At 51.6% G+C, this 25,473-nt stretch overlaps 8 protein-coding genes across 8 annotated transcripts; 5 read left to right on the top strand and 3 right to left on the bottom strand.

Moving 5' to 3' along the window:
- Positions 1-90: 90 nt before the first annotated feature.
- On the bottom strand, positions 91-4,444 carry NECHADRAFT_101762 (uncharacterized protein). Its single transcript, XM_003041619.1, has one exon. It carries the CDS (start codon positions 4,374-4,376, stop codon positions 351-353), a length of 4,026 nt encoding a protein of 1,341 aa, XP_003041665.1. The 5' UTR covers positions 4,377-4,444; the 3' UTR covers positions 91-350.
- An 873-nt stretch (positions 4,445-5,317) lies between these two features.
- On the top strand, positions 5,318-6,488 carry NECHADRAFT_85360 (uncharacterized protein; the record flags this gene model as incomplete). Its single annotated transcript, XM_003041682.1, has 5 exons — positions 5,318-5,397; positions 5,635-5,745; positions 5,933-6,201; positions 6,267-6,365; positions 6,403-6,488. 5 exons carry the CDS (start codon positions 5,318-5,320, stop codon positions 6,486-6,488), a joined length of 645 nt encoding a protein of 214 aa, XP_003041728.1.
- A 2,190-nt stretch (positions 6,489-8,678) lies between these two features.
- NECHADRAFT_49773 (uncharacterized protein) lies at positions 8,679-9,820 on the top strand (the record flags this gene model as incomplete). The annotated part of the gene is made up of 3 exons (XM_003041681.1): positions 8,679-8,946; positions 8,986-9,242; positions 9,428-9,820. The coding sequence occupies 3 exons, from the start codon at positions 8,679-8,681 to the stop codon at positions 9,818-9,820; spliced, it is 918 nt and encodes a 305-aa protein (XP_003041727.1).
- A 1,121-nt stretch (positions 9,821-10,941) lies between these two features.
- On the top strand, positions 10,942-14,724 carry NECHADRAFT_101761 (uncharacterized protein; the record flags this gene model as incomplete). Its single annotated transcript, XM_003041680.1, has 3 exons — positions 10,942-12,148; positions 12,207-13,431; positions 13,532-14,724. The coding sequence occupies 3 exons, from the start codon at positions 10,942-10,944 to the stop codon at positions 14,592-14,594; spliced, it is 3,495 nt and encodes a 1,164-aa protein (XP_003041726.1). The 3' UTR covers positions 14,595-14,724.
- Positions 14,725-15,008: 284 nt separating this feature from the next.
- NECHADRAFT_101760 (uncharacterized protein) lies at positions 15,009-16,269 on the bottom strand. Its single transcript, XM_003041618.1, has 3 exons — positions 15,837-16,269; positions 15,584-15,779; positions 15,009-15,497 (listed from the first exon to the last, which is right to left on the bottom strand). The coding sequence occupies exons 1-3, from the start codon at positions 16,165-16,167 to the stop codon at positions 15,251-15,253; spliced, it is 774 nt and encodes a 257-aa protein (XP_003041664.1). The 5' UTR covers positions 16,168-16,269; the 3' UTR covers positions 15,009-15,250.
- A 746-nt stretch (positions 16,270-17,015) lies between these two features.
- On the top strand, positions 17,016-19,083 carry NECHADRAFT_101759 (uncharacterized protein; the record flags this gene model as incomplete). Its single annotated transcript, XM_003041679.1, has 6 exons — positions 17,016-17,264; positions 17,352-17,626; positions 17,697-17,898; positions 18,011-18,164; positions 18,292-18,633; positions 18,779-19,083. 6 exons carry the CDS (start codon positions 17,016-17,018, stop codon positions 19,081-19,083), a joined length of 1,527 nt encoding a protein of 508 aa, XP_003041725.1.
- Positions 19,084-20,556: 1,473 nt separating this feature from the next.
- Positions 20,557-21,066, top strand: NECHADRAFT_49637 (uncharacterized protein; the record flags this gene model as incomplete). Its single annotated transcript, XM_003041678.1, has 1 exon — positions 20,557-21,066. A coding segment is annotated over one exon (510 nt), but the record flags the coding sequence as incomplete, so codon positions are not given.
- A 1,429-nt stretch (positions 21,067-22,495) lies between these two features.
- Positions 22,496-23,464, bottom strand: NECHADRAFT_49739 (uncharacterized protein; the record flags this gene model as incomplete). Its single annotated transcript, XM_003041617.1, has 1 exon — positions 22,496-23,464. One exon carries the CDS (start codon positions 23,462-23,464, stop codon positions 22,496-22,498), a length of 969 nt encoding a protein of 322 aa, XP_003041663.1.
- Positions 23,465-25,473: the final 2,009 nt, after the last annotated feature.

The raw sequence follows: 25,473 nt of genomic DNA, 5'->3' as shown, positions 1-25,473 counted from the left end.
CTCAAGTGCTCAAGGCTTCGGAGTCTTAAAGATGGGAGAGATTTCAAAGTCAAATCGAGACAAGTCACAGTGCAATGCGATGAGAAAAGATGCCGTAAGTTCATGACATTAATGAAGGAGAGCTATTTAATCTAATCTAGATACTCGGCATAATATTTGACACAATCTTTTAAAAAAAAGCAAGGCTGGACATGAAGGAAAGGAAATAGACTATAAATCTAAAGGAAAATTGGGAAACCCGTTCGTCATGTACTCTTGTGATGAATCATTTCCGTGAATAGACAATATGTGATGATGAGAGAGTCGTAATCGTCATAGCTCTAGCCGAAGAGCAGTATGCAAAAGACATTTTAAAGGAGAAGGGCGACAACTCCGGCGGCGGCCAGGACAACCTCGACGTTACCCATCAGGCGGCCAGCGGCACCAGTCACCGGGACTGTCTTCTCCTCGACGCCGTCGTCAGACTCTTCGGTGGTGGCGGCGAGAGGAGCAGGGTAGGAGCCGTCGGGCTGGTCGGGGGCGGAGTAGGTCTGAGCGGACTGGGACTCGGCGGGCTGGGCCGGGGAGGAAGGCTGCTCGTAGGTGGGCTGAGTGTAGGCGGGCTGAGTCTTGACGGGCTGGGGAGCAGAGTAGGAAACACCAGGCTGGGTCTCGACAGGCTTGGTTTCCACGGGCTTAGTGGGAACCTCAGTCTCAGTCTCAACGGGCTTAGTCTCGACAGGCTTGGTCTCGACGGGCTTGGTAGGAATGACAGTCTCAGTCTCGGCAGGCTTAGTCTCAACAGGCTTGGTGGGGACAACAGTCTCAGTCTCGACAACAGGGACAGTGTAGTGAGTCTCAACCGAAGGCTGGATCTTGGTGGTGCCGGTAGCGTAAACGATAGTGGTGGTCTTGCCAACCGTGCAGTCCTGAGCCTCAGAGTGGCACTTGCTGATGGTGTAGTGCTTGGTAGTGTACAGAGTAGAGGTCAGGTTGTTGCCGTGGGGAGGAGGAATGACAGTGGTGGGCTGAGTGACCTTGGTGGTGGGTCGCCAGCTCTGGATGCAGGTGGTGGCAGTGGCATAGATGGTGGTGGTGACCGAGCCGATGGGGCAGTCAGGGGTCTCAGGAGGGCACTTGGTGATGGTGTAGTGCTTGGTAGTGTACAGAGTCTGGGTGTAGTTGCCAGGCAGAGGAGGGTTGACGACCTTGGTGGTGTGGGGCTGAGGAGGAACACCGTTGGTGGTCTGGTAAGGAGGAGGAGTAACCTCGCGGGTGATGGTCACGGGGCAGATGGTGGTCGAGAGAGCAATGGTCTCGGTCGTGACGTGAGGAGTGTTGGGGCAGTCAGGGACCTCAGGACCGCAATAGGTGACAGTTCGGACCTTGGTGGTGTACACAGTCGAGGTGGTCAAGTGAGTGGTGGTCTCGACGCTGACATGGGCAGTGGTCTTGGGGGGAGTAACCTCAGTGTGGCCAGTAGACTTGGGAGGAGTGACTTCGGTGTGTCCAGTAGGCTTAGGAGGAGTGACCTCGGTGTGGCCAGTGGACTTAGGGGGGACGTAGGTCGAAGTGACGGGGCAGACAGTGGTGGAAACAGCGACGGTCTCAGTGGTGACATGAGGAGGCTGAGAGCAGTAAGGCACATCAGGTCCACAGTAGGTGATGGTCTTGACAGTGGTGGTGTACACGGTAGAGGTGGACCAGCCGGTAGTGGTCACTGGCTTGGGAGGAGGAACTGTAGTAGTGTCCTTGGGGGGAGGGACCTCGGTGGTGCCCTTGGGAGGGGGAACCTCAGTAGTACCGGTGGTCTTGGGAGGAGTCACCTCGGTGTGAGCAGTGGGCTTGGTAGACTTGGGAGGAGGCACCTCTTCGGTCGAAGTCACAGGGCAAACCGTAGTGGAAACAGCGATGGTCTCAGTGGTGACATGAGGAGGCTGAGAGCAGTAGGGCACATCGGGTCCACAGTAGGTGATGGTCTTGACAGTGGTGGTATACACGGTCGAGGTAGTCCACTCAGTGGTCGAAGGCTTGGGGGGGACCTTAGTAGTTCCAGTCTTGACGGTGGTCGTGGGCTTGGGAGGAGGAACCTCAGTGGTATCCTTAGACTCGCTGGGCACGGGAGGAGGATAAGCTGTGGTGTTGTGGCCAGTGGGAACAGGAGTGGTGGGAACACCAGGAGTCGAGGTGATGAGAGTGGTAGGAACCTCAGTGGTACCCTGCTTGGTAGGAACCGTCTTGGTAGAGTGAGGAGGCAGCTCAGTGGTCGAAGTCACAGGGCAGACAGTGGTGGACACGGCGATAGTCTCGGTTGTGACATGGGGAGTGCCAGGGCAGTCAGGAACCTCAGGAGGGCAAGAAGTGATGGTGTACACGTTGGTGGTGTAGACAGTCGAGGTAGTCCACTCGGTGGTTGAGTGTCCCTTGGTGGTGACCTCGGTGGTGACCTTGGTGGTGACCTCGGTGGTGACCTTGGTGGTAGCCTTGGTGGTGGGAACGACCTCAGTGCCAGAAGTGGTAGGAGCAGACTCGATGTCGGTGGTCTCAGACTCAGGGACAGTCTCAGTGCCAGTGGGGCGAGTGACAGTCTCAAAGCCAGTGGTCTCGGTGACAGACTCGGTCACGGGGCAGACAGTGGTGGAAACAGCGATGGTCTCAGTCGTGACGTGAGCAGTGTTGGGGCAGTCAGGCACCTCAGGGGGGCACGAAGTCACAGTGTACACGTTGGTGGTGTAGACAGTGGAAGTGGTCCAGCCAGTGGTCTTGGGAGGAGGAGGATACTTGCCAGTGGACGAAGTCTTGCCAGTGGTAGAGGGGACCTCCTCGGACGAGCTGGGAACCTCTTCAGAAGAAGTGGGAACCTCCTCGGTAGAGACACCAGGCTTGGTTGACGACTTGGGAGGAGGAGGGTACTTTCCAGTGGTAGTAGGAACGCCCTCAGAGGTAGTAGGAACACCCTCAGAAGAGCTGGGAACCTCTTCAGAGGAAGTAGGAACCTCCTCAGTGGAGTGACCAGGCTTGGTGGAAGACTTGGGAGGAGGGGGGTACTTGCCAGAGGTAGTAGGAACGGCCTCAGACGAAGTGGGAACCTCCTCGGAAGTGGTGGGAACCTCCTCAGTAGAAACACCGGGCTTGGTGGAAGACTTGGGGGGAGGAGGATACTTTCCAGTGGTGGTAGGGACACCCTCAGAAGTGGTGGGAACGCCTTCGGAAGAGCTAGGGACCTCGGAAGAGCTGGGAACACCCTCGGACGAGCTGGGGATCTCCTCAGTAGAGACGCCGGGCTTGGTGGTGGTCTTGACAGGAGGAGGAGGGTAGTCGGTTGAGCCCTTGCCGGTAGGAACAGGCTGAGTTTCAGTGACGGGGCAGATAGTAGTTGAGACAGCAATGGTCTTGGTGGTCACGTGGGGAGTTCCGGGGCAGTCGGGGACCTCAGGGGCACAAGAGGTGACAGTATGAACCTCAGTGGTGTAGACAGTTGAGGTGGTCCAGCCAGTGGTCTGGGGCTTGGGAGTGGAAGTGGTCAACTCGGTGGTACCCTCAGAAGTAGCAGGCAGGGTCTCGGAAGGAGGAGGGCCATAGTGAGTGCTCTGCTTGCCAGTAGTGGTAGGCTTGGTCTCAACAGGGGGGACTGAAGTCGACTCGGTCTCAACAGGAGGAACTGAAGTAGACTCAGTCTCAACGGAGGGGACAGAGCTAGAAACCTCAGTAGATCCAGCAGGAGGAGGCGCATAGGGAGTAGTGCTCTGCTTGCCAGTAGTGGTAGGCTTAGTCTCAACGGGAGGAACCGAAGAAGACTCAGTCTCGACAGAGGGAACCGAGCTAGTAGCCTCAGTAGATCCAGCGGGAGGGGGAGCGTAGGGAGTAGTCTCCTTGCTGGGGACAGTCTCGGGAGCAGAAGAAGTAGGCTTAGTCTCGGAAGGAGGAGGACCATACTGAGTTGTGTCCACAGGAGGAAGAGAAGAAGACTCGGACTCTACGGGAGGGACCGAAGAACTCGGCTGGGTCTCAGCAGGAGGAGCCGAAGAGGTAGTAGGCTTGGTTTCCACGGGAGGAGGTCCATATGGGATAGACGACGAGGTAGGAGGAACGTATGCAGTAGAAGCCTCGGAGACGGAACCAGGAGGAGTCTCGACCTCGGTGATGGGGCAGATGGTGGTCGAGACAGCAATGGTCTTTGTGGTGACGTGAGGCGCGTTGGGGCAGTCGGGGACATCATCGGGACAGTCAGTAACTGTAAAAGTCTGCGTCTCGTAGACGGTCGAGGTGGTGTAGCCCTGGGGAATGTTGTTGTAGGGGTTGCCGGGAACGTTGTCGTAGTTCCTCTTGGGGAATTCGACGGCGGCAGCATTGGCCAGGCCAATGGCTGCGGCGCCGAGCAGAAGAAAGCCCTGCATGTTGGTAGGGCGAAGCTGAAATTGGTCTGTAGCGAATGTAAAAGATGAAACGAGTGCGGCTTTGTTTGAACGAAAGTCGGTTGGAGAAACAAGATCGGTTTGGAGGGAAACGGAGGACCTCTCTTATAGCAGACAGGTGACTTGGGCAGCACCCTCAGATGTTGTTGTTTCTCTGCGTCGCTCGTATAGGTCCGTTTGGTGACAGCTCGACCCAGCCAGTGTCGTTGGGATACAATACGGGCGCGTCTCCATCATGACCCCAGTTCGGCGTGATGTCATGCTAGACGACAGGAATAGGAACGGTTGGACGAGGTGCAGTTTACGGTGGGACTTGGAGACCTGCCAAAGCGGTATACCCAACGCGCGACCGGCCATGTTGCGAGGCCCAAGAAGCTAAGAGACGGGCACGTTAACGGATGAGGCGGGAAAAGGCAAGCATGGTCCGGAGCCTCTTTCTGGGAGACAAGCGCGCGTATCCTTGTCTTTGGCGTTTGATAGGCTGCGGGAGCATGCAACGGTTTCTTGGTTGTTCTAAAAATGTTTCTAAAAAGGCGCCTCCTCGTTTTTCGACTGCCCGTGAACAGGGGGGTTGGCTACTGCAGCCGCTCGTGTTGGAGCCTATCAGCCAGCGTGAAATGATCTGACTCGGCCGCTAAATATGGGCATCTCTGATCTGCGATCAGATCAGTTTCCGTCGTGATTGGTCAAGGAACCCTTGTCCGGCTCCCCTGGGACAGACGCGCTCGTTGTCCATGGGGCCGGCCTCTTCTGTGGGCCAGGACAAACCACGTACATTGGTGGTGTCCTTTTTTTTGCCTTACATACACGAGGTTTTTCCTTCTCATGGGTCGCTTTTTTGTCTCCCCACTCTCTACCAAAATCTCGCACACAACTTGTCGGCCGAGGGACGATCCCTCCAAGCGCCGTATCTGCGGGTAAAAATGGCTGGTCCAGCTGAATCTTGCAGGGCGAGACGCTGGCTTGCCCTGTTCCTTGCCCTGTTTATTTTAACACTCATCAGGTAAGCAGAGTAGGCGGCAATTCACTTGGTGTTGTGCATCCTGAGCCTCTTGTCGGCGTCGTATCCCGTCGGCTGCGACATGATCCTTGACAAGGAGTCATCTCCACTCTGAAGCATTCAACGAATCAACGTGTGAATCTTTACGAGGGCTTCGTTTCTTGTTCTGTTTCTCTGTGCAGGTTGAGCTGAAAGAGATGAACGTCGCTAAGCATGACTTGTTTCATGTGGACGTTTTAGGTCATCTCTTGTCGTCTTGACGCCCAAACTTGGACTTGGAGAGACACATTCTGAGATTGAACAAGACGAGTTCCTGCATTCAGCTCTCGGTTCCTGCGTGAATGGTACAACGTAACATGAACTGATCGGCAGGTGCATCGTCTCACAACAAACAGATTGGCCGGCCGACAATGTCTCTTGTCTCGATGTCCCTGCTGGTGGTGCAAGCAACAGGACAAGACTTTGCCGTGCATTTTACACGTGCGCACACTCGCACGGCGTGAAAACTCTAAAGCAGAAATATAGACGAGCTGTACAGATGCAAACCGTCCGAGTCCAAGCACGGCATTTCCGCCAGTCGTAAGAAAGTTTGGCTCAAATCGTATCATGACGCCAGCTCACAACCAGCCGGAAATACGGCCAGACCAGAACGGCACGGAAACTTGGCATCCTCTGTCAAAAATTCACATGCAGGTTACAAAGCGGCGGTCGGTGCGCCCGATAGGCTGCAGGCTCCGATCGTGTGTTGCCCGCTATTCTTAGAAACCCCATCCATGGATGACAAGATCTCGAGTCTTTCGTTTCCCGGTAAATACTCACGAGATTCATCATGAGATTTTGTTTGTAAACAATTTTAAAATAATGGTATTTAGTAAATATCGAGACTCTGCAATTCTCTACCACATTATTCCTGTCTCCAGAATGCCCTTCAACTCCTCTCCTCCTCCTCTTGACGTCAGCATCACCTGTGGGTGTGTGCCCCAGTAAACTCCAACTATTTTGGTACAGAATACGAGAAAAGTCCTTCTCCTGCAGCTTCAACCTGCTCCCGGCCAACAAAGGAACCCCTCCCCGATGATGGAACAATGCCTTAGTACAGTTGCCGTGCTCCGATGGCAGGAATTTTTGAGAGAGGGGGCAGGGGCGAAATCCATCGAGATTGTTGTTTGTCCCGACCACGCACTTTGCATCTTCCCCACGGCTTGAAGCGATCGAGGAGACTAACATGCATACTTATCGTAGCCTGATGGACCTGTTACTTTTGCTGATCATGGCGTGACTTTTGTTGACTGCATGGAGAGAAGACGTCAAGGTGAATTTTCAAGTGAAGACTGCGAGTGACAGCATCGTGACAGGATCGCAACAGACCGTGATTCTCCATTGAAATGCGTAGATGCCTTCTCCTCTTCCGAACCCGTCTATTTCCAGCAATGCACATAAGAGAAGAGGCTGAAAAGGATTCTTCCATGCACCCAACAGTCACAGTCTGCACTCTGGTGGTTGGGCGTAAACCCCGTATCTGTATGTACAACAAACATCCATGGATCACATCCCAGATCCAGCCACCATCGTAAAATGTCCCGGCACAGCGTTGCCCGACCGACCCATTTTCCCCTCCCACGTAGCAGAATCCCATCGATTCGATCAATGTGGGCTTCCCTGACCCCACGCCGCGCGTAAGGGATCCCCTGTCAGGGTTAGAGCCCAATGACGAAACCGATGTGTGTTCCCCGCAGAGGAGTCGTCAGCTACCTACCCTAGGGACAATCGTTGATGGAACGAAACAAACGATAATCATTCTGATATAGAGAAGTTGTGGAGGGTATATTGAATGTCTTAATATGCAGTTTCATGTCGTGAATGAAACATTATGCGGCTGTTGTTTCTCAAAGTGCCGATGCTGTCTCATGTGGCTTGTCTCAAATAAATGCAAGGAGAGCTGAGGCTCATTTGTACAAACACCATTCTATTTCTCAGCTATATATACAACGATGTTGAGTATTAGAGCAAGACGAAACAAATTGAAATATGCTCAATGAGACCAGGTATATTTGACAAGTAAGATTTGCATCGCGGTTCAAGTAGTTGCGCACCAACTCCAGGGTGAGGGCTCGTCAGCCAAATAATCTCACCAGGTCTAGGTCTACCCATGTAACTGGAAAAGAGAATACAGAGACCAGATAGAAATTCTATATAGAAATTCTATTGAAAGGATACCACAAGGTTTGCCGGAACTATGGTGGTTGAACCTTAATACAAGTTGTAGTAGGCGATGACTCTTGGAATGCGGGCCCAACGGTCTTGATGAACCTTCTTTGAACCTGCATACCTCGCGAAACATGGGATGATTGATGCCATGCATTTCACCAACGACAGTATGCACGTGGAAAGTTAGGATGAAACTGGCTAAGATCTCAACTCGAGGCTTTGTAGCGACTCATAACACAGATTGACGATCAAACATGACGGCGAGAGCCTGGCTATGCATAATGGCAAGATTCATAGATTTAACGGGCTTGCAAGAAACAATCACCTCTGCACAAAATAATAGACTGGCCTGTATGGGCAGCTCTGGAACTCGCTTAAGTATTTGAGATATGATAAGGTCTTAACGTGGCCGCACCTAGTTAGCTGCCGATAGAGCTAGTGCTTTAGCAGTAGAGACAATTCCCTATGGGAGCCTTCGAAAGCAAAGAGTTAAGCGCCCAGTCCCTTGGATCGACACCATCCAACCGCGCGGGAAACGGCTTTTGGCGGATTGGCTGTACCCGCCTCCAGCCTCCTGATTTTTTAATTGGACAAGTTGTGACTCGTCTCTGAGATCCGCGGGTGGCTGAGATTAGAGCTGCACCATTGTCATTTGGTGGCGTCTCAATTCCACTTCTCTACCGCCAATTATGGTCATGTTCCTTGATTCAATATTTGACACCAAGCTTAAATCGTCTTCACTTTTTCTCAGTTTCCATTGGTGAGATTTCTCAGTAATCTGGGGCACCCGCTGAAACTGGAGATGGCCGAACGTGTTGGTAGAAGGCGTGTTTCAGGCGTAATGCAAAATGGGGCGACCTTGGTCTGCGCGTTGCTCTGTTGGCTTCCATTATGAGTCTTGGCCAATGACTGAAGTTTCGCTCTGACAATGGGTTATTTCCTTTGCAAATTTAGGGGACAATGTCAAGTTTCAAGGCCCAAACGTTTCAATCCTTCGAGGCATATAATCGCCTCAACGTCCACCGTAGACATTGATTGAGTACCAAGGCCGTCATTAAACTTCTACACTCGTTACGATGCTTCAAAAAATAGTCGCTCCTTTGTTTACCAGCCTTCTGGTGGCTACTCCAGCACTGGCAGCCACATATAGCCATCTCGATCCAGCTCGTTGCGTAGATCCGTCTGGCATGAAAAAGTGTGTCGAAAAAGTGGATGCGGAACAGCCAAACTGCGTGAAAACGGTTTGCCCCGATAGAGAAAAGGAATGCCTTCCAGATACCTGCTTGTGCGCGGGCAGCATCAGCCAAATGGACTGCGCTCTGACGCATTGCTGGGACCAGGCAAGTCTCTGCCGACATGAAGCGGATGAACATGAATACTAAGAGAAGCAGGTCTATAGCTGCGAGTACCAGGAAACGGTCGAATGGGTTTTGAAGACCTGCGACGAGCAGCCAGAGGAGGGGTTTCCCTTCTACCCTGCCCCCGTTGATGCGCCCAATTCTTGCTCTTGCAACAAGGCGAAAGTTGTTGAAACTGTCGGCAAGGTGCTGGAGGAGCAGAATGACTGTGAAGGAGGGGCATCGGATGCGTGGGAAAGATTGTCTCCGGCTGAATTAAAGGCCAAGGTCGCCCCGGCTTGTGTCTGTTGTAGCTGGAGTGCAGCACTGTCTGCGTAAGTCATCCCCCTTGACCTCACCCTGCTTTGTGCTAATCGATACATGTGACTAGCTACTGGAACATCTGTCCAGACATGGACCCAAACTACCTCGGTGTTGACTCCTTCTTCCACTCCTTGATGGGTGGTGCTTGGGAGAAGTGGCTTAAGTGCAAATTCGACAACGGCACTTGCCATACAGAGTACAACTATACGCTGCCTGGTAACAATGATGCCAAGTTCTACGAGCCGGGCGAGTTCCCCAAGAACGGAACCCACACGACAATGACCAACCTTGCCGGTACCATCACGAGCCCCATTAGCGGTGCGACGTTTACGTGGACAATGAATTCGACGGCGCACACTATCATAGCTGCTAGTGTACACACGACAGCCGCCAGCGCAAGCACGACGGCTAGCAGCGAAAACACCACACCAAAGAGTACAGACGCGCAAGCAACAGAAAGTTCCAATGAGACTGAAGACAAGGGAAACAATGCTTCAGCGGTAGTCCCTCGAACTTGGTCCATTATGTGGCCGGGTCTTATTTTCTTCGTAATTTAAACTTGAGACTTTTCCTTTGTCTTATCTTCATTTCTTTGGCTATCTTTCTACATCCTGGTCACGTCTTCAAGGAGACCATCAACTGGGGCTGTAAGCCTGTGACACAGCCTTGCTAGGTTGACCGGGCATGCCGAATTTTTCTGATTTCCTTGCCAAAGCTGCCAAGCAACGGCAGGCTGTGAAAAAAGCCGTAATCCTACAAGCAATGGGAAAGTGTAAAAACATCCATACCAAAGTAGTCGAGTCACGAAGCTTGGGCCCCTATTCCGCTCCGTTGGGTGTGCATTCCGGAACGCCTCGCCAGGCAGACGTGCAGTTTTGAAACGGGTGAAAAAGAGCAACAAAGCTTGAATAAAGTCTTGGGCTCTTCTGTTGTATCACGCTCTCTGAACCTTGTTCAATAATTCGGATCCAATGAGTATTAGCTCAGAATGCAAAACACCGACACTCCAAGAGATTAGCTACCGCCTTTGCCTTGTACACCAGGCTCCAAGTTTATACGCGTTCTGAAGATTTCCAAGCCAGAGCAGCCCAGCGATGGAGAAATTGTTTGCAGTATCGAGACTCTCAACGTCGCCCAAGATACAAGCTTCACAGCCCTTTCCTAGGATCCCAAGAAGCTCTCGTTGAATGGGCGAGAATCAGTATGAACTGTCCCGGAGTAACATCTTCTATATAAAGCAAGGGTTGAAGAATATTCGCCTACCAAATGACAACACTCCCAACCTCTTTGGGAATCTGGTAGGTGCTCGCCGTTCCCGCACGCAAAGAGATGCTTCTGTTTTTAATCAGAGTCTTGTCTGCATAAGCTGACTTGCCATTGGCTGCGACGTGCTTTTCAACTCTCCACCACGCGGGCCATGCATCGTCTTCCATCAATCAGGTGCTAGAATCCCGGCTGCGGTCGTTCAGCTGAGGACCAGGGTTGAGCCTCTATAGCTCCTCTGAGAGGATAGTGTGCCGACATAAGCAGCCACTGAGAGTGCTCGCAGGACACGTCATAAACTCCCGCCACGTAACCATCTGCTGAGTTTTAAGGCGTGGCTTCGGCATAAACTTGCATCTGCTCCTCATTAGAAACGGCGTCTCCATTCCATAGCCTGGTTCAGTCATTGGAAAGAATGCCGGGACATGCGACGGCGTTGCGTCAGCTCCCCGCGAGCTTAGGTCGACTACTGCGGAGGCCCTTTCAGAAAAGGTTTCAGCCATCAAGCAAGCGCGAGGTCGATGTGGACATACCCTACCTGAAGTGGGAGACGTTCGATCAAGACACATCCGGAGACGAGGAGACTGGTCATGAGAGCCCGGCCGGGGACATTGCCAACAATTTGTTAGACGCGATAACGCGCCACATGGTCCCCGACAGTATCGCTCTAGTGCTAATGATACGGGCCCTGGGGGAACTGTCTCAAAAGAATGGTAGATACGAAATGGCCGAATCGCTCCTCCGGACGGCACAGCATGAACTCGATCACATAGCCGGGGGGTTGCATGAGGATACGCTCGACACGATATCTTCCCTCGCAATAGTCCTTGCCCACCAAGGAGCCCACCGGGGCAAGTTCAAAGAGGCCGGGAAGCTGGCTCGAAAGGCTATTCGGGGATACTCGAAATTGAAGGGACCCAGGAACGCTGCCACGATGCGCCTCCTCAAGGAGATATCTCGCGTCTACACTGCACGAAGCCGTCAACTATTGCAACACGATCCTGCCCCTGGCTCCGCGGAGAGAAAACTGGTGATCAGCTACACGAAGGTGTACATCTCTATATGCCAGGAGCTCTCGATGGCAGAAGTGTCGGTGATGCTGGGGGGTCTGGGCAGAGTGCTAGCTTGGGCTGGCAATACCGAAAATGCGACCATCGCATTTCAATGGAAGTATGTCTCTGCCGTCTCCAGCCCCCACAGCTGGAATGCGTGCAACATGTGTGCACAGAAGATTTCCTCGTTGCCGCTGCACATTTGTCTCGACTTCCTGGACGTTGAAGTGTGCTCGACGTGCTACGCATCGTTCTATGCCCGAAGGCGTACCAACTTCCTCGGCACCGTTGCCCATGGCTCAGCCTATAAATTCCTCAAGGTTGAGTCACGAGAGCCTTCAGAACCGGGGAAATCAGATATCGCAAAAGAATTCAACGTCTGGCTTCGATATGCTGCAACAGCAATTCAGCGGACCGGGACTCAGCCGCCGCTGAAACCATTCTCCATTGGAACCGAGGATGATATGGATGAAAAAGCCTACATATTGTACTTGCAGAGACACAAAGCAACCTTGGAGATTCAGCTTGCCGAGTTAACTAGCAGGTCTGAAAGTGGGAGTTGGAAGTATAGTCAGTCAGCTCTGAGACTACCTTAGGCTTCTGTTCGGGCCTGCTAACCCACGAATAGGCCCAGAGACTTTGTCCAATCAACACCTGGAGTCACCGATTGCAGAACAAGCCGCAACGATGATCGCTGAAGCCCAGCATGCCGAGGGCTCGAGCTCTCTGACGAGCCGCTGCTCAAAAGGCTACTCTGTACCTCCTGGCTCAATCTACGAGGCACTCCCATTAAATGGCGCCGATTCACTTATACGGTTACTAGAGCTACTTCCGGGGGACACTGCCGATCCTCTGGTGTGCAACTTGGTTGTCAAGGACCAATCCGAATCTCCGGTATATGAAGCTGTGTCATGGACTTGGGGCAAGCCCTCGGTCAAACCGACCCAGGTCGTCCAGGTGAACAGTATAAATGTGCACATTAGACCAAATCTTCACGCGTGCTTGCTCGCTTTCCGGCATCGCAACGACTCACGGATGCTATGGGTCGACGCAATATGCATCAACCAGGACGACGACCAAGAGAAGAGCGATCAGGTAGCCAGGATGAGCAGTATATACCATTTCGCGTCAGGGGTGCTAATCTACCTGGGGGAAGCCAGCGAAGCCGAGGCGGCGCTCTTCAAATACTTCAACAGGGAGAACCGGGAGGAACCCTTTGAAACTAGTCTCGAGAGACTGGGCATGACGGAACAGGATCTGTTCGAAGCACACACATCGCTCTATGGCAGAGAATGGTGGAGCAGAATCTGGATCCAACAAGAGTTCGCTCTGCCGCAGGCGGACCCGACATTCTACCTTGGCAGAGTCTGCACAAAGGCAAGTTATCTATCTGATGATGAATGCAACTCGTTCGCCACCAAGTTTGGAGCGATGGAAGTCGATAAGGCTTGGCGTGATCGCAGGAGCTCCCATCCGGGGTACATTGAACCCCTGAAGCAAATGATCGGAATCCTATCCCTGCGACAAATGTTGCATGATCCTCCTAAAAGCCTTAGCGAGCTATTTTCCGACACGAAACTGTCCGAATGCTCCGACTCGCGGGACCTCATCTTCGGCCGCTATATCTTCATGAGAACGCCAATGCGAGAAGTTTTCAGGCCAGACTATTCCCTCACCACCGAGTCCCTCTTCGAGAAGGCGGCTATTTGGCTTCTCAAGTTCGAGATTGGCATGAAACTATTCTGGCTCTATCCAAATAGGCTATCACCCGAGTCACCCTCATGGGTGCCCAACTTTTCGAAAGGTGCCACCAACTTCGACTTGACGCCTTCGGCCACGGACAAATGGGAATGGTATGCAAAACGTCAAACGTCAAATGAAACCTCTAGATATTTACCGCGGCGTTCTCAGGGTCCGTGGTCACTATCTAGATACAGTAAGCCATGTCTTTAGTGTGGGTGGCGTGTCTCTGCTTCACTCCGCCCGGCAGTTCTTGTTGCTGGAGGCTATCCTGCCCGCAATTGTGCAACAGGACATCCCTCAGCGTCGTCACCCCCTCTCAGAAGCTTTGCCTGGCTTAAAAGCCAAGTCCGAGCTGAGGCACTGGACCTGGAGCATGGACAGGCCGATTCATCGCGTAGCGCTACAAGGCGCCATTAACATGATCTTCGATTCGACTGAGGTTGCTTTTCAGAGGCTTGTGAGCCTTCGCAACCGGGAACCTCCTTGGGAAGTTGGATCTAGCACCCCGTCCAGGCTTCGTCCAGAAACACTCGCAGTTGTTACACGATTCCACGAATTGCAGGCGTCTCTTGTGAAGGCACCGGCTGATCTTTTCTGGCCTTCCTTGTGCGACTTCAAGAATCTGATTGCACAGATTCAACACCTGAGAACCCCAAAAAGAGCACCTTCGCCCTTTTACGAGGCAAGCCGGAACATCACAGATGCGTTCAACTGGATGATTCTGGATGCGCAGGTCCCTGACCCGTTTTCGCCAGTTACCGTTGACGACGACGATGCGAAGCAAATTCCTTCTTCCTCAAACCCCAGATACGAAGGACTCCAGGCCCTAATTGCCGACTGCAAATTTGAAGAGGAGGTCCGTTTTCGAGTAAAGGCCGTATTACATATTGCCCAGCAGTTCAGATCGTCGGTCGGCGCGGACGGAGAATGGACAGGCCCTAGAGATACGCCCTCGGACAAGAGTCCGGATCAACAGAAGCCAGGGGACAAAGATCTATTTTTTTTCAACCGAGCGAGCCAAATTCCCTTGCAAACCATTTTCTTCACGAAGCAGAGGCTTACTGGTGTTGGGAGAGTGGGTGTCACTGATATCAGGGTTGGGGATCAAGTGGTCATGCTTGAGGATGTGGTGTTTCCGATGGTGATCAGACCTATTGATGCAGAGTTTCACGAGATTGTGGGTTACGCCGTGATAAATGGGTTGGATTGCCAGGCTTTTCATGATCTCAAGCAAGACGAGAAACCACCAAAGAGGGTGTTCAAGTTGAAATAGCTGGTGCGGGACTACTTATGTTTGTTTTCTTCTACTTGTATCTTCTATTTTCTAACCTATCACCCAGTTGAGAATGCATGATTTTCGTTGTTTCCTTATTAGAGCTGTCACATTCAGGAAGTAGCCCATTATGAATTGAGGACCAGTCGAGTGCGTGTTCTCTTTTGCCTACCAATAACCTAGCAGCGAGTATATCCTGCTCCCTATTAATAATCCAGCAACGAGCCCATTCTCACTAGGAAGACCTAGGTGCTGAAATGCAGCCACGGGATGAGATAATCATCTACTAGAGCCCCTCGACGAGGGCATGCATGTGAGTACAGCGATATGACGAAGAAGAGTGCCACTTAGATTGAAGACGCCATAGGCGTATTCCCAATTAGAAATGAAGCTGTATAGCCCCTGCTTAAAACGTTTTTGCATCAACTAATCTTGCGTGTTAAGCTTCACAGCGGTCGGATCTCTACCATTGGATTATTGACATAAGAGCGCCAAGTGACATGGAAATCGTTCTCCAAGGAGGGCTCCGTTGTGACTAGAAATGTAGGCTAACTTTATGAGTTGTCTCACTGACTCCCACTTCTATGAGCTTTTGCCTCAGTTATCCCAACTGGGGCCGGGCTTCAACTACAACAAAAAACACATTCCTCCCACTTCTACTTCCTAAACTGTTCTACCATCCAACACCACATCCCGGAAAGACCCTCCCGGTCCTCTTCGTCTAACTCATTTTTCTTCAGACGCCTCAGCAAAGCTTCAACCTTCCCTTGGTAGCGCTCGATAGACTCCGTCCTGAGCCATTCCCGCATTACTGGCGAGGAGTAGTAGACCGCAAGGCTGGCCATGTTCAATGTCAAAAGGCTCAGTGCTTCCACGGGGTACCAGTCACTCCACATGATCACCCTGTTATGTTTAGGTATGTAAGAGAAAGCCCTTGCCACCTGGAGTGAGAAGACGAGAGAGATTGGGGTATCTGGGTTCATACTCACACTATAGATGCGGAAACCGACAACGCGCCGATGGAACGACTGCATTTGCTCGGCTTGGGAATTCTCCTCTTGAGAAACTCGAGAGTCTCGTGCATGGCTAGCAGGTCACGCGCAAGACTGTCACTGGAGATTTTGAGCCGCCACTCAACTCTCGTCATGGACGACGCTCCTGAATTTGGGTTTCGCACAGCTAGGTCTACAACTATGAGAGATTAGCATCCCTTTATCGCCATAATTTCTTTGTTATACAGACCCGTAGGAAGAGCCTCATCATGAACATCTTCAACCTCGTAGACATTGCGACGCCCTTCGTGTACCTGCTGTAAAGAGTCGAGGTACTGATCAATGTACGTGTTCGCGGAGCGACGGTGGATTTCCAAATCGTCCCACAGCTCACGGTCGATCTCGCCATCGGTTTGACACTTGGAAATTAGGACCTCCAGCCGATGGGAGACGAAGTCACCTTGGCGAGCAAGAGCAACGGTCGCGTCGAGCGCTGCTGGGCTAGTATCCCGTTTGCGCTGACCAAGGAGAGTCATCCTCTCGGCTGGTTCATCGAGTCTTGATGAATTGTCGGCGGACATTTTACCGCAAGCCGAGAAAAAGAAGAGCCGATAAATTTGGAAAAGATACTTGAATATTTCGATGCCAAAAGAGATCTGGTAAATCCCCACGTTCTGGCGTTTGGGTATGTTCAGATGAAGTACTGCATTGCTGTGGGGAGATTTCTTGCACACCACCGAGGGATTTTCTCGACATATGCCTTGTCGGATCTTTAGGTTTCCGAGTTGCCGACGAGACGCCTTGCCGCAAGCCACAGGCTCGTTGGTTGGAAGAAGGTCAGATTTCTGGCCTCCTCACAGCCGAGACGACGTGTCCGTGGGGTGCAGTCCAATGCGTTTGTGATTGGAGATAGATACCACCCATCCAAGACTGCGGCACATTTGTTGGCCCACGAAAATGAGGCCCATTTGGCCTAACGACTGGGCGCCTATCAGCTTCTGGGTTTCTGTATGCAAGTCACCTGGATTGGCAAAAGATTGATAGCATCCATCTGAGACCAGAGCACACCTGTTGGTCCAGGGAAGAGAGGCTGGTTTTCCTTATCGGCTGGAGGCCTACCAACATCTGCACTTCTGCCTACAGGTGACGTTAATTCTGCCTCGTAGAACCTCGGAACCATTAGATGCGGACAATGGCGGCAGGACTGGTAGCTGGATGGTCCGCCATGGTCCGCTGCGCTCCATGAGGCTCTGCTCGTGGTCCCCCAACTCCTCCGCCTCAGTTAAGAGTGTCAGAATTCTCTCGTTTTTCCATTGTGAAATACTATCCATCACGTACTAATCCTTGCCGCTTGAGGGAAACAATTCCTGGCCAAGACTATTTTGCCTGGCTAGCGTAGCGCACCTCACTTCTTAGTCCCCGTCGAAACATGTCAGGCCAGCCCCCTCCACTCTACGAGGAGGTTATAGCTGAGGACCGGGCCGCACAAGAACCCCCCTCAGCGCTAACTGTTCACCTTCAAGTATGGCATTATAGAGCTGAAGGGAGAAGCCCTTTGAATAACGACGGGCTCGCTTCCCTCTTCCGCGCCCACAACCTCCAAGCTTGGGAAGTGATTCCATTTGAGGCTGACGGGGTCACGGGTCTGAGCGCCCACGACCAGTATGTTCCTGTCGAAGTAAGTGAGACAACCCTTCCTGTCCTTGCTCAAATTCCTAGTCAATCATGCGTGAGGTGTCCTTGGCAGCTCACCTTCCATATCTAGGTGCGATTCCGCCATCGAGTTTGGGCGTACAACGATCCAGGTGAAAATCCCATGGCCGATGTCCGGGAGCTTTTCTTCAAAACTGCTCCACAGTTTATCTATCAGTTCTTCGTCCGTATCAACAGCACTCCTCATAACCTCAACATCTTTCCGGTCAATGTCCCGGAGAATTTCTCCTCACGGTACACGCATGCATTTCACCTGAACCAGCTAAGCATCCGCGTCAACACTTTTATCGTTCCTAGCCCGGCGGTGACGAATGAAGCGCAGTCTTGGTGTGTTCAAACTCCCATTCCTTTTTATTCTCTAGCGTCCCAGTTTCCTCTAACCAGACATATTCTCAAGGTTACAGGATGCCGTTCGCACTACCGAAGATGTCCTGGAGATCTTGGCTGCGATAGTCAGCCTTTATCTCATGCATCGAAACGCTCAAGATCAGGCAAATGGAAATAATCGGGCTGGTACTCAACAAGGGGCACGGGGCGTCGACGTTTTGGACGTGCATGTACCAGAACGGCTCGGCCAGCTGCGAGCGCTATTCCAACGGGTAGGTGCTTTCCAACATATCCCCCAGGTTCCATCCACCCACAAGGCGCATTTCGAGGTTTTTTCTTTCTTTTTTTTTTTTTTAAAAAATCATCTCTAACTTGGGGGCAAAGTTCCGTGAAGGCATTGGGCATCACGCCGGCCAACCACCAAGGGATGTCGCGGATCTGCAAGTTGCTTGGAATACAGCCGCTGGACCCTTCGCGGAATACATGCGCCTTGCGAACCGCGTGGAGAGCAGATTAACAAAACTAGAAAATAATCTGAGTGAGTCTCCTTTTCAAGGCCACCTCCCACCCACCATCACCCTAATGCTATGTTTTTCCCTCCCACTCTTTTCGTCTCAACTCCATCTATCGCTTATGGCTTAGGGCACTCACAAACACTGTTGCAGCTCTCTCCAACCAGGACCTGTATGAGCTCGTCCAGGATGCCCACCATGGGGCACTCCTGTTCTCTGCGCTGAAACAAGCAGCGCAACCACTGGTTCGAGAACTTGAAGCAGACTACAGCCCGGTCATAAATCAATACAATACGAACAGGAACATCTCGGGGATTGCCACTGCTGTTATCGCGGTCGGAGCCGTCTTTCTCTTTTGGAACCCCGCAGGCTGGGTCGCATTGGGTGCCTACGGCGGTGGCTTCGTGGCGGGGGGTGCAACAGGTGTTGGGGTACACTCCTTCATGGATGCAGAACGTGGGAAAGCCTTCATCAAGAAGAGTGGAGTTAGAGAGTGTAAGACCTGCTTTTCACTTATGTCGACCCCTTTGAGAATTGGGTATCTTGCCGTGTGCTGGAAACTACATGCCTACGTTTACCGAAGCAACTCTTTACCACTCAATTTGGAGCCAGAAAGCCTAAGCTAACAACTCTTGCGCAGTTGGCCTCGCCATCAACGAGATAAACAGATGTGCCAACGAAGCCCGAGAAGCCATTGCGATGGTGTTCTGTGCCCAAGTGATGCAGAAGAGGTTGGACGAAACTTTGCCCGAGCATAAAAAGAAGGACATTCTCGCAACACTCGGAGTTCACACAGATGCCTTGCCCGATGCTGTTTACAGCCAAGAACTCATCCGCGACCGGTTGAAGAGGTTTCGTGAGGGCAACAGGAACTTGCGCAACATGATGACAAGGGTAATGAAAGATGCTAATCTCGAGTTTGGAACTACCGAGCAAGCTATGTAGTGCTATCTGAACTTCTTAGTTTGACAGACTTTGGATGGTGAGAATGCTGGCGGTTGCTCTTCTTTTTTTACTAGGCAAGATTTACGTTATGATTTCCAGGCAATAAATTACAGTAAAGGCCCACAAAGTAAAAAGGATAGCAGGGCCAGACTACTTGTGAAAATGATAAAACTGATACCAATCGTGGCTGAAGAGGGGGTATCAAATTTAGGGGCCCGGTTGCGAGGCTTGATCACCAAAGCCTACCTCCCTGCACCATAATAGTCTATTTGACTGCGGGCTCCCCCGCCGCCCGATATACCGCATCATGACTTTTTATGTAGATTCGGTGGACACACATGCAATACAGCCGATGGCACCCCAGTCGTCACATTTCATCAGTTCCTAGCAATAATGCCAACGTCACATGGAGCGCTCGGTTGTCGGAGATCACCTTGCGAGTCGATTTCTTTTCTGGCTGTCTTTTAGATAAGGCCGTTTCCTGTAGTTGAGTGACACATATGGTACCTAGCTGTACAGAGGCTTTGCTCAGGTCCCTTTATTGTAGCTAGTTGTCGGAGCTAATAATTCTCTCCTGTTGCCACTTTCTAGTATGCAGCAGGAAGGCTGCTGCTTAATATCTCGAGTCAGATCCCTGCCCCTAGTACTACTAACGCCACTAAGGTGTGATCCCCATCAGAGACGAGGCTATGCAAAGCCCCACTTGAAATCTCACTGACAGCGCAAAATACGCTCTCTTTGTCAACTCATCGAGTAATCCTACATGTGACACTACACGACGGCCAAGCCTCTAATCTACAAGATGAGCTCGGTGAAATGGAGCCCCATCTACGAGCGACAAGTCTCCGAAGACACAGTCATCACCCTCCACCAGCTCTGCGCTGCCTGCTCAAGGTTCCAAAGAGAGTCATCCCTCTTCCGGCGCTTGTCCCGTGGAGAGCAGCTACGGCTCCACACCAAAGAGACATTCAAGCTATGCTCAGTGAAGGACCTGAAGGATGGATATCTTAGCAGCTGCCATCTCTGTGCCTTGCTATGGACTCATGGAGGGGGTCACCGCTTCGACCCAGACAAGGGTATGATCAAAGAGCCAGACATCACTGTGTGCCTGGAAGCAAGGGACTTTGAAATAGAATATGCGCTAGAGTATCAGACCTCGGGTCTTCAGAAGTGGTGGAATGATCTGGTCCCACCTTTCATGTACGTGTTTGCCCTCTGCTTGAGTCCGGGATGACTGACAAGTTATAGAACGGAACTCGGGGTGGTCGTCTTGACAATATCCAAGGTTTATGCTAGCAAGAGTAACTCTACTGATATCGGCAATAAGATGTATGAGTTGTACATCTATCCATCTTCGAGTGAGCACGCTACTTGAAGAGTGGAAAGCCTGGGGTTGCTAACCCAAGTCCAGATCGACGACTAAACTCGGCCACTTTTCGACACGGAAACGAGCCTGTATCCTCCAAGAATGATATGAAACTGGCCCAGATCAAGTCATGGTATTTGGAATGCTCAGAGAACCACACAAAGTGCACCGCGTATCCCAATATGGTCACGCAAGGCAGCCAGTTACCATCCCGTCTTTTGGACCTCCAAGGAGACAAGATCAAACTAGAATGCAACGTCAAGAGTCTGCCTCATCTGCAATACACGACGCTGAGCCACATGTGGGGTCCTGATCCCGACACATGTCTTCAGCTGACCCAGGCTCGACTTCATGATTTTGAGTCTGATATCCCTTCGTCTCTGTTACCGACCAAATATCTTGAAGCAATCCGTATCGCAAAGGCTCTTGGCTTTCGATATATCTGGATTGACTCACTCTGCATCATTCAAGATTCGGACGAGGATTGGAAGAAAGAGGCTTTGAAGATGGCTGCTGTATACGGTCGAACTTCTCTTAACATTTCATATGTGTACCCGCCATCTGATAGCGCAAGCCACAACCATCTCCGAGATCCTAGAATAATAGTTCCATGCGAACTACCCATGGAGCATCTGAAATCAGGTAGCGACAGCAGCTGTTCAGACTCGACCCCTCTGATCATCCAGAGTGCTCCAGGTTTCGTCAACAAGTTCTGGTCTCCTACCACCTACAAGCATATCTGGCCTCTTCTAAGCAGGGCTTGGGTCTTTCAAGAGCGGCTGCTCTGCTCTCGAAATATCTACTACGGGCAGGATAGACTGCTATGGGAGTGCTGTGAAGGGCTCGAGGACGAGTTCTCGGGTCGTTTGATGGACTCTCCTCGCTCCAAAAGCCGATTTCACTCTGTGTTTGCCGGTATCCTGGGCAGTTCGCAAGGTCGAGAGCACGACGAGAGTTTCAAGGGGCAGTGGAGTCTCTTAGTGGAAGAGTATCGGCTGGCGAATCTGACCTTTGAAAAGGACCGAGTCATTGCTTTTGCAGGCATCGTCAAGGCTGTTCAGTCGCAGACCAGGTTTACGTACTTGGCAGGCATCTGGAAAGAGTTCGCTGAGCTTGATCTTCTATGGGTGTTTCATCCTCCGTCTCCTCTGGGGGACTTCTACAACAGAAGGAATGAGATGAGAAAGCAGGCCCCGTCGTGGTCGTGGTTTTCGGTACCTCCTCGCCTACAGTCAGCGTCTACGGACAGCGACACGGTCGACTTCCGTATCCGCACCGAGATATACAACCGCTCATTTCATACTATTTACAAAGCCCGGGTTCTCTCTTTCAACCATCCCAAACTCGCCTTTAACCCCGAGGCTTTGTTACACGACTTGGAAAACATGAGCATCACACTCAAGACAAGGAAGATACCGGGCGCTCTGGCATGGGATGGGCCAGTTCTTCGGCTTCTCCCCCATGGAAAATATGTGCGTGGTGGGGAAAAGTATCTTGAGCCGAAGAATCCCATGAAATACGTCAACGACGACGTGTCTTTGGTACCTGGCTCTGCAGTCCCTAACGGGGCGTGCATGATTCTGACAGCGTTTGAAGCATGGGTTCTGAAAGACAAGATAGATCATCGATACGACACCTATGTTCCATCTGGAGACGAAACAGCTACTTCTTGGCAGTGTGCAGGGTTAGTCGTGGTCCCAGCAGGGAAGAGTGCAAACGGTCAAGACTCGTGGGAACGCATTGGGGTGTTTGTGTTTTCGGATATCGTGGATGGACTAGGAGTCCCTCGAATTCCCTTTCCTATGGACGGAGAGGAAGAAGAGGTTTGCCTTGTCTAGAAGTCACATTTTATCTCCCAACTGGAGACTAGCACTTGACTGAAATGACCCCCTTAGTTCGGCAGAATCGAAACTCTTGCTCCTTCTGTGTTGTTCAGTAAGCAAGCATAGTATGGGCCAAATTCAAGTTGTTCGGTCCGCTCAATTATGTAATAATGTAGTTATAGTCTAGTTCTTATACTACCGATATAAACCAAGTGAGCCCACCTCAAGACTCTAGCCAGAGGTCAGTTGAGAGGTACTTGAGACCTGAATCACAAATCATGATGGCAATCGTCTTCCCCGCCATCCCGCCCTTCAGCAGCTCGATAGCAGCACTGATATTGGCACCGCTCGAGAAGCCACCAAAAATACCCTCCTTTCTCGCCAAGAGACGGGCCCCTTCCCTGGCTTGGTCGCCCGTTACTTGAACGTAGCCATCAACGGGCACGTCTTTCAGGTAGACTAGATCGGGCATCACGTAACCGCCGCCTTGGATAGGATGCTCTAGTTGCGTGACTTGTTCCTTGGCTAGTACGGCAGCGCCAACCGGCTCGACAATGAAGCACTTGACGGATAGTTTCAAGGATTTGAGCTTCTTCGTCACGCCGGCATATGTGCCTCCAGAGCCAACAAAGTCGACAAATCCATCGATATTGCCGTCGGTCTGCTGCCAGATCTCAGCTCCTGTTCCATCGCGATGTGCCATCCAGTTTCCATCTCGTGTAAACTGATCAGCACGAAAGGCACCACGTTCAATTTCGATCTCCTTGGCCTTTTGTTCGACAAGTGCCAGATCAGGACCAGAAACTTGCCCGGGTACTGATCCAGGCATCTGATCAACAAGAACAACCTCCGCGCCCAGGGCCGACATCATGCGCGCACGCTCGATCGAGTTTCCGCGTGACATGACGGCAATGAATGGATGGCCTTTGATGGCGCACACAATCGAGAGCCCGGTGCCTGTGTTGCCGCTCGTAAGCTCAACTACTGGCTGGCCAGGCTTGAGTGTGCCTAGCCTCTCGGCTTCCTCCATGATTCCGAGTGCGACACGATCCTTTTTTGAGCCGCCGGGGTTGAGATAATCAAGCTTGGCAAGAATAGTTCCGTCGAGGCCCAAAGATGAGGTGATACGAACGAGCCGCACCAGCGGTGTACCGCCAATGGCGTCTGCTGCCGAGTCGAGAAGTTGAAGCATTGTTAAGCAAAGGGAAGATTTAGTCGTGTTGTTGGTAGATACAAAGAAACGAAGGGAAGCCGTCAGCAGCAGCAGTTGCTTAGAAATTCATCGTTTGACAAGGGGGCCACATGGGTGAAGCCAAGCAACAACCATGTGGGGAGTGGGATTGACTTAGTAAGATCTGAATGGCACATGCCCTTCTTACGTACAGATTCCTTGACTACTTCTAAGCACCTGTACCCGTATGACTGCGTGGAGAATTCCCTTGATTTTACAGCTACATCTTGTCGCACGTTAAGTAACCATCCAGACTCCACCATCTGTTCTAGAGTCAGTATTGAACCATTCGAGGGGAAACCCTGTATACCTGTAGTTGACTTGAAAGCTTGTAAATGTCTCATGAAGATGCTAAAACCTGAAATACCTTACATAAATAACGCCTCGCTTTTGTTAATGATCTCGAGATCTCTATGAAAAATACATGCTATATGGATCCTCAGGGGTGACAGAACGGAGCAACTGCACCTGTTGCAACCCCGACCTCGCAAAACTCGCAGCATCTGAACTTGGCCCGGAAACATCGTGATGAAAGGTCAGGATTTCGGCCCAAAGGTCTGCTGCCATATTCAACTCCCAGTCTCCCCCATCGCCCATCAGACGCTTCTGCTCAGCGTGTCGCATATGTGACTCAGCAAGCTCAACAACCGCTCGCATCGTCTCGGAATGTCGCCTTCCCCACCACTCTGTATATGTCGCGATGATGTACTCGAATATCTTGTTTGCAGTTGCAAACCGAGACCGCTCGACACAAACTCTTCCCATGTTTAGCCGGACTGCAAAGGTTGTAGGATGCATCTCGTGGAAATACTTCTTGTGCCCGTCGAATGCCGTTCTGAAGTTCTGCTCCGCCTGCTCCACATCGTTTTTCCGAAGGTATATCTCGCCGACATCATTCAAGATTCGAAAGTATATTTGTGCCGTGGCTCCGTTGCTACTCTCAAAGCCGTGGTTGTCCAAAGCACCCGGGGATATTGGTTGAGAAAAGTGTGCGGCGGCCTCCAGCAGGGTCTGCAGAGCCTCGTCCAACATCCCAAGCATCATAAAAACTCTCCCTTTGTTGTACTGGGTCGTCATAAGAGAGTCGTCATCTCTGGGCACAATTTGCAGGCGTCTTCGATACGACTGGCCATAAGCTTGAAGGGCGAGGTCGTACTGTCGCCGTGCGTGATGGATCAAGCCAAGATTGTTTTCGATCCCGGCTATCATTTCCAGAGTGAATTCATCAGGGTCATCTTCCCTGTTTAGAACATTTAGAATCCTCTTATAGAACCGAGACGCTTCATCGTAACGTCCGAGATGGCGGAACAGGTTCCCGAATCGTTCAAGCTCCAGCAAGTCCAAGCTGGATCCGGCCCTGCCTTGCTCCATGTGAATCTTGCATTGGTCGGCGTGAGGCTCCAATCGTTTCACGATCTCTAGAAAGTCCCTGTCTGTAGATCGCGGAACTTTGGCAGCGACCAAGGATATCGCAGTTCTCACATATTCTTCCTCGTTCTCCCTTGCCTTCCACCTCGCAAATTCGTGGATTGCAGGATGGATTTCGTAGGCTTGGTCTTGCTTCCTCCCATGTAACTTAGCCTCAACAAGGGACAAGTTGCGCATACTAGCATAACAGCCATGAAAGGACTTAGACGATCCTATCTCACGAAGCCACGCTGGAAGGTCGTCATCAGTGGCGTTTAAGCAAAGATCGGCCCACAAGTCCGTGTGATCGAGATATCCAAACAGCATCAGGAGTTCTGCTGCTACCGGGTTGGCCTTCTCGAGCTCCTTGAAGCTAAGTTCAAAGGACCGGAAAAGTGCCATGTTGGCAGGGTACTCATCATAGAGTTGCCGTGTTCTCCATTTGTCGACGTATTGTCTCACGCTGAGATGATAGCAGGATATGACAGACGTTGCCAGGCGCAGCGAGAGAGGGTGGCAGTTCAACATCCTCACCATCTCAAGTAAATCTATATGCTTTGTCA

This window comes from Fusarium vanettenii (genome assembly GCF_000151355.1).
Source record: "Fusarium vanettenii 77-13-4 chromosome 10 genomic scaffold NECHAsca_43_chr10_1_0, whole genome shotgun sequence".
NCBI classification, from domain to species: Eukaryota; Fungi; Ascomycota; class Sordariomycetes; order Hypocreales; family Nectriaceae; genus Fusarium; species Fusarium vanettenii.
This window is presented reverse-complemented; position numbering and strand designations above follow the sequence as displayed.